At 37.0% G+C, this 8,340-nt stretch overlaps 1 protein-coding gene across 1 annotated transcript; it reads right to left on the reverse strand.

Moving 5' to 3' along the window:
• Positions 1-485: 485 nt before the first annotated feature.
• Positions 486-1,496, reverse strand: LOC128550491 (uncharacterized G-patch domain protein DDB_G0278987-like). Its single transcript, XM_053529681.1, has one exon. It carries the CDS (start codon positions 1,494-1,496, stop codon positions 486-488), a length of 1,011 nt encoding a protein of 336 aa, XP_053385656.1.
• Between the last annotated feature and the right edge of the window lie 6,844 nt (positions 1,497-8,340).

Consider the following 8,340-nt stretch of genomic DNA (forward strand, 5'->3'; position numbering starts at 1 on the left):
TGTATCACCAAAGTTTAAATCAAAACATTCCTTGATATCTCTTAAATTCCATATAAAAATTATTGAAAATATAATTAAAAACAAAAACATATAAAAGACACAAACTGTTATGTAATACCTACATCAATATTTACAAGAGCGTTACAATGCCCCCATCCTTATAGGAATTGGTCCCAAATAGTTGGTTATAAAGAAAGTCTACATTTTGTTAAGTACAAGGTAATTTTTATGCTGTAAACTAAACACAATCTTATGTATGATCATTTGCTTAAAGATGTTTTTACACATATACACACTGCACAAATCCATATCTGCTTAGATGTATTTAAACTTGAAAAACACTGCCGAAGTCCATCATCTGCCTTAAAATGTATTTACACATATATACACTGCAAAGTCCACATCTGCTTAGAGGTATTTAAACTTAAAAACACTGCACAAGTCCATCATCTGCTTAAAAATGTATTTACACATATATACACTGCTCAAGCACATATCTTCTTAGATGTATTTAAACTCAAAAACACTGCACAAGTCCATATTCGAATTCTAGGCACGGCTGATGGATATACGGTTAGTTGTTCTATTTTGGTTGCAAGGGCTGTCATAAGTTGAGGCAGTACATAAAATTTAGCTTCATAGAAGAGTTCATGTAGGCTTCTGATATCATTGGGTAAGGTCCTAATGTCCGCTACACCATTCCTTAAATAATTCAGAATATGAATAAAGTGGGTGGGGTCTCTGTCTACAAAATACTGACCATGAACAGATTCACCTTGACAGTATCTAGCTAACAAACAGAATGACTCACTATTTAGTGTTCTCCTAGTTGTTTCAAACAGTTTACCACCAATATTTAGTGTGACACGGTCATGCTGTCCCTCTTTGAGAATCTGCAGATCCTCACTAACTTCCTGCTGTGTTTGATCCTTGTTTTCTGTAGTTTCCTTTTCTACAATGCTTTCATTTTGTTTTATTTCCTTTTGGTCTGGGCTTTTATTTCTAGTGTTCTCTTTTTGTACTTGAATTTCCTTTGTTTGTTGTTCCACTGACTCATGCGTTCCATTTTCACTGTCATCTTCCCTAGAACTTTCGTCGCTACTCATTACTTTCGACACCTTAGCTTTCTTCTGTTGTTTCGAGTTGCCTAACTTTTTCTTTCTTTTCTGACTTTCACTGTCAGACTCAGACGCAGACTCAGAACTATCAGAACTTTCTGAACTGTCGGAAGTATCTGAAGATGAGCTGCTTTCATACTTTGCTTTCTCTTTTTCACTCTCCTCTCCAAGTTCACAGTCACTGATTTCCTCAAGGTCATCATATGTTTGTTCATTTTTCTTTCTCTCATTTGTTTTTAATTGAACCAATCTTGGTGGCGTTGTCGTTTTCTCTGGGCTTTTATTATTACTACTCTTTTCACCTTTTGAATCATGAATGCCCCTTTGCTTCTTTTGATTGAATGAAGGACAGTCCACTGTTTTAATTAAATTGGGCATTTCTTTGTCCTGCCACAACTGTAATCGTTCTGCCGCATTTTTGTGATTCCATATATGTCCGTTAATACAAAGTCATAGTCCTTTAATGACCTACATGGTGTGTGCCTCAGAGATTTCCTTGTAAAAATCTTATTACATCTTTGACATTGATAACGAAACAATGAATGCCACTCCTGAACATGACGCTTAGCATGGTAATAGTTGCTGTAACTGACCTTGCCACATGGAACACAGACATACTGAAACAATAAAAACAGAAACCTTTAGTACTAATTACATAATAAAAAAAGATAATAATAACAGAAAAAAAAACAACACATCTGTTGAAGATAAAGTCATACTATTTTAAATTTCACTCAGTACACTGATAAGGTTTCAATCTATCATGGTGAATAACCTTTGGTTTTGAACGTGGTGTTAACTGTATTCGGTACACCACATCATTTAACTTTGTTATCACTTTGTAGGGCCCATGCCAATGTTTGGCAAACTTACTCCCTACTTGCGGACTATATAGCCAAACTGAATCGCCTACACTATACACATTTTCTACTACTTTATGGTCATATTTTCTCTTTTGAGAGTCACTGGCAATTTTCAAATTCCTACGCGCTGTCTCATACACTACTGAAAGTTTATGTTCTAACTTAACCGCAAAATCAGTGTGAGATACACTTTCACTAACAGGTGAACCTATACACAAATCAAGTGGTAGATTCATCTCTCTACCAAACATAAGCATACTAGGAGAAAATCCAGTACTTTCTTGAACTGATGAATTGTATGCTAATGTTAACACTGATAAATATCTGTCCCAATCCTTTTGATTATCAGACACAAACTTTGATATCATGGATTTGATTGTGCGATTGGCTCTCTCCGCCAATCCATCAGATTGGGGTCGAAATGCAGTAGTTCTTGTTTTCTCAGCACCAAGAATGCGACACATTTCCTTAAAAACTAAAGACTCAAAATTGGATCCTTGGTCAGAATGTATTTGTCTCGGAACACCAAACACAGACACAAACTTTTCTATAAACTTTTCAGCCACAGTGATAGCTTCCTGATTCCTCATTGGAATAGCAATAATCCATTTAGTAAAGTAGTCCACTATTGTCAGAATATACTTAAATCCATTCCTTGTACGCGTCATAGGTCCCATAACATCTATGCCTACTCCCTCTAATGGTTCACCAACATTGTATTGTTGAAACTTTGCTCTAGCTTTCATCTGTGGTCCTTTGCGAGACGCACACACTATACACTTTTTACACCAATTGGTGACAGACTTCTTCATACAATACCATAAGAATCTCTTCCGAACTTTGAATAATGTCTTTTTAATACCTAAATGCACACCAGTTGGAGTATCATGTAGTTCAGACATAGCCTTATTCACTAACACTTTTGGAAGTATAATATGATACTGCACCGTAACACCATCTTCGCTTTCCCACCGACGATATAACATATTGTCGCGAATAACTAACGTATCGAGTCGGTTCCAGTAATATTTTACTTCAGCCGACATTGGGGCGACCTACGACCACTTTGGTTTTACATTATCTCGTTTCCATCTGCACACGATAGACAACACACTGTCTTGTTCCTGTGAATTTCTTATCAAATCTTTGTCTAGACCATTTACAACTTCATCTTCAATCCTGCAATCTGTTAAACTCTCTGAGCTCTTAGGCGTGTGGCAACCTTCTAAGCCTGTTTCACGCCCATCTTTAAGAACTTCATAAGTTTGAAACTCGGGTCTTAAGTCCTTCACATTTTCATCAAACCTCCTATATCTTACATTGCTAACATTTTCGCAAAAAGAACTTTGGTCAACTTCTGCTTTTGCTTCAGTGAAAATGTCATTATCATCTGTACCGAGAGTAAAGGAATCACTAGTGACAACAGTGGCCATCTGTTTTCTGTCACTTTCATTCACAGTACCACTTCTTTTTCTCATATCTGTCTGCATTTTCCCTACGTTCACGCAAGTATTTTTCTGACCTGTCGGTACAACACATGCTTCTACAGAACGTCTATTCATATCCCTCTGTAACACAGCTTTCATTTCATTCAAACCAATCCTTGCAACACCTTTCACGTCTACCTCGTCTCCATACAAGTTATCAATCCTGTTGCAGTACTTGCAATCATCCGACCAACAAGGTCTTCTTGATAGTGCGTCGGCATTTGAATGTACACGTCCAGCTCTGAATTTCACTTCAAAGTCATACATTGACAGTGTTTCAAGCCATCTGGCTACTTGTCCTTCTGGCTTCTTAAAGTTAGTCAGCCATCTTAAAGCTCCGTGATCACTTCTCACTTTGAAGTGCCGTCCGTACAAATAATGGTGAAAATATTTCACTGCATTTACTACGGCCAAAAGTTCTTTTCTAGTGACACAGTATTTTCTTTCTTCTTTAGAAAGGCATTTACTATAGTATGCTATCACTTTCTCTTCTCCATTTTGAACCTGCGACAACACTGATCCTGTCCCAACACCACTCGCGTCTGTGTCCAGAATAAAGTCACCATCCATGGTTGGATAACATAAAACCGGAGCATTTGTTAATTTCAGTTTAAGTGTCTGAAAAGCGTTTTCACAGTCCTCGTTCCATACAAAGTTATTCCCCTTTTCTGTTAACTTGTGTAATACTTTAGCAATTGTTGCAAATTGATTTACAAATTTGCGATAATACGAGCGAAGACCAAGAAAACTTCTAACATCACGCACATTGCGAGGTGTTGGCCAATTCGTGACTACTTCTATTTTCTTTTTGTCTGTAGCTATACCCTCGGCACTTACCAAATGGCCAAGAAACTCCACTGCATGTGAACACAATACACATTTCGCGGGATTTAACTTCAAGTTCGCCATTTCCATTCTGTTCAGAACCTCCTCTAAGCTTTGGATATGGGTTTCAAAAGTCCGAGAGTAAATAATCACATCGTCCAGGTAAATGAGACACTCTCTCCAAGTTAAACCAGCCAAAACTCTCTCCATCAGTCTTTCAAAAGTGGCTGGAGAGTTACATAATCCAAAGGGCATGACAGTAAAATGCCAGAGACCTGACCCTTGTATTGAAAATGCCGTCTTCTTGCGGTCACTCTCAGACAATTCAACTTGCCAAAATCCGGATTTAAGGTCAAGAGTGCTGAACCAGGCGGAACCTGCTAACGCATCGAGTGAATCATCTATTCTCGGAAGCGGATGGCTGTCTTTCAAACAGCATGCATTCAATTTCCTGTAATCGCAGCAAAATCTAATGGAACCATCTGGTTTCATCACCATAACAACTGGACTACTCCATGGACTATCAGAAGGTTCAATTACACCTCTATCTGCCATATCCTTTATTTCTTTCTCTGCTGCTAAACGTTTCGCCAGGGGAACTCGGTATGGCTGTTGTTTTATAGGCTTTGCATCTCCAGTATCAATAGTATGTTTCACTAACGTAGTTTTGCCTATATCTTCTGGTGAACTTGAAAACACATGCTGCTTCTTTATCAACAAAGACTTTAAATCATGTTGCTGAGATTCCGACAGACCAACTGCCGCAGCACTGAAAACACTTTCTAAATGATCTGGTAGTTCCTTAAATTCTTTACTTTCAATGTGATTTACATTTACACTTTTCCCAATGCTTTCGCACACTTCCACTGGTTGCAACTGAGCTGCTACAGTATTTTTATACACCGTACAAACTTTATCACTTAGATTTGCCACTCTTATAGGAATAATATCTGTTTCACTTTTTACCAAAACCTTCCCTACTAAGAGTCCACTTTTCTCCGAAAAATTCATATTTGGTTCTACTAAACACGTTTCCTTTGGGAATTCACCTGCGACCTTTCCTGGAATGATGACCTCACTATTTGGAGGAACTATTACATTTTCCTTCACGGTAATTCTACAACAACTTGAATGTTTATCTGCAATTTGATCTTTACTAAGAAAGCACTTAACTTCCTCATTGCCAATTTTCAACACTTTCTTATTTAAGTTTATCAAACAGTCATTTTTCTCCATAAAGTCAATACCTAAAATGCCGTCACTTTTAATATCCGCTAAAAGTATATCATGAAACATATTCTGTTTACCAACTTTGAGTTTTGCTTTTATTTTTCCATGAAATGGGGCACTTCCACCAGTTGCTGTAAGCATATGAATGTTCACTTTTTCCACAGCAATGTTTAACTTCATATCATGGAACTTGCTGTCCTTCAGAATTGTTACACTAGACCCAGTGTCTGTCAAGAATGAAAATTGTTTTCCTTGAATTTCAACATTAACAAACAGTCCTCCATCTTCTGATATCACACTTGAAAGCATTACTTTCTCTGTATCGGACCTGGAAAATTTTGTAGAGCTCCGGTCCTTGAACCCGACATCTGAGCGTTTCCCTGTTTTATATTTTCCTGGACACTTACACTTGGTCCAGACTGAGATCTGGACCTGTCTGAATTATTGCTACTTGGTGTCATATTCGAATTATACTGGTCATTTCTGTTTCTATAGCTCCTATTTGCGGGATATCTATGGTACTGTGTATTACTTTTGTAACGGGCCCCTTGGTTTTGTGTTCTATATTCTTTAACTTCTTTACTGAGTTTTTGCATTTGTTCAAACAAGTCCCTAAACTTCTTATCAGATGAATCTTGGTCTGACGAAATTGTGCGGACTGCGTGCTTTCCTCTACTCCTGTCAGCAATCTTGTGGGCATCCAATCTAACTGCAATTCTCTCGGCTTCCCCTATAGTTTTGGGACCAACTTCACGAAGTCTGAGTCGTATATCCGTATCCGGTACGGCATCGATAAAATGCTCAATAGACAGTAACTCTAACACATCACTAGAAGCCCTTGGGTATGCTTTCCTTGTAAGTTTACGTACTGACTGTGCTAACTCTGGCAAGGTTTCATTTCTTTCCAAAGTCTTACTTTGTAATCTTGTTCTATATATTTCTGCTCTATGAGTTGACCCATATCGATTCTGAAGTGCCTGTAAAATTGGATCATAATCTTTTCTTTTCTCCTCCTCTAATTCACATAAACTCGTGCGAGCACTACCGACTACACTACTAGCTAAAATCAGCGATTTCGTATCATAGTCCCATTTGTTCAGTTCCGACACTAAGTTAAACTGAGTCAAATACTCGTCTAAGTCGTCTGACCCATTATACATTTGCGGCTTTATTTTTATTGAAGAGGGCATGCTATTACTTGCAGATTTATCTTCATATTTTGTTGATTTATCACTTTTGTCGCTCTGATTCTTAAGAAGTGTTTAGTTACCAAGTCCAGTCTCTGCAACACTACTGTTCAAACGTTTACTGGTTTTCTTCACTGTTTCTCTGCCTTTCACTACTTTTTCATCTAATTGTTGTTGAACATTTTCCAATTTTGTGTCAAACTCTCTAATTGAGCTCTGCACACTCGTTCTTAGATTTTCCATTTCGGCTTTAAACTCTTTTGTCATACTTAACATAATCTTCTCGAATTTTTCTTCAAATTTATCATCTTGTTCATCTTCAGTTTCATCCTGTGATTCATAAACACTTCCTTCAGAATCATCCGCATCACCCGCTTTAACAACTTCTATACTCGCATGCACTTCCGCCGCCACCTCATGTGTTGTTCCTGTGGCGCCCTCGTCACCTTTGAATGATATTTCTGTGTCACTGTCAGCCATACTTTACTATATTTCCCAATCAAACACTAGCACCAAACACACACACAAAAAAAACCCCACTAATATTAGCCAGTTTTATTCACTGGACTCGGAAACCGAAAAGTTACTCACAGAAGAACACAGAATTAAATCTTCAACGCGGGTAACATATACAAATAAATAAACAGTGTCCAAAATACCACTCAGCAGTTTTTGCACTTATAATACATAGATTCAAAGTCTTTACTTTTACTGATATTCAGTCACTTTAATTTCAAATGATAACCTTTCACATTCATGTATCAGCCTACCTTTTGTGAATTAATCCCACCGCTGCCACCATTTGAAGCGTACCTGCAGGAAGGCTTATATAATTTACGTAATATTGGGACAGGTCACCTCAAGCATGTAATTGGTCACTAGTGTTTGATATCATCTTGGGGGAAAATATACAAAGTCAAATTTCTTATATACATTTTACTCTCATATATACATACATATTTGTATCATACAGATATTTACAAAATTTACAGTATGATCAGCTCAACAAATATGACACGTATGTTACTGTAAAATTCATTGTCCTTTGCTAAAATTTCCGCTGCTGGTGTTTAATTAATCGAACAGTTTTATAAAATCAGTATCAAAGTCTAACACTAAAATTAATTCATGTCAAGTTAAACACTATTATTCACATTTCAACACTTTGCTTTAACACAAATTCACATCCAGAAACACAACTCCAGAAAATCACTAATGTTATTAAACTCTTAGTACTTGGCCCCGTTATCACTTCAAGAAATACAACTTCAAGTAACACAGTGTAAGAAAAGTACTAAGTTGTTAAAACTTTAAGTACTTAAACACTTTAACACTTCAAGTAACACAATATAAGAAAATCACTAAGTTGCTAAAACTTTCTTTTGGTACTCAGTCACTTTAACACTCCAACCCAATATAGAAAAATCACGAAGTTGCTAAAACTTTAGGTACTTAGACACTTTAACACTTCAAGCAACACAATATAAGAAAATCACTAAGTTGCTAAAACTTTAGGTACTTAGATAAGATTCACTGAATTTACTATATCCCCTAACATCATGGTACTCATGTATACCAGAGTGGCTTATCAGACCTAAACAATACACTAAGTTATAAAACTTGATCCACT

The sequence above is a fragment of the Mercenaria mercenaria genome, chromosome 18 (genome assembly GCF_021730395.1).
Source record: "Mercenaria mercenaria strain notata chromosome 18, MADL_Memer_1, whole genome shotgun sequence".
Lineage (NCBI taxonomy): Eukaryota > Metazoa > Mollusca > Bivalvia > Venerida > Veneridae > Mercenaria > Mercenaria mercenaria.

What these genes read in the sequence shown, in the direction of transcription:
- LOC128550491 (XM_053529681.1), bottom strand. Translation starts at nt 1,496, where the DNA reads ATGCCCAATTTAATTAAAACAGTGGACTGTCCTTCATTCAATCAAAAG.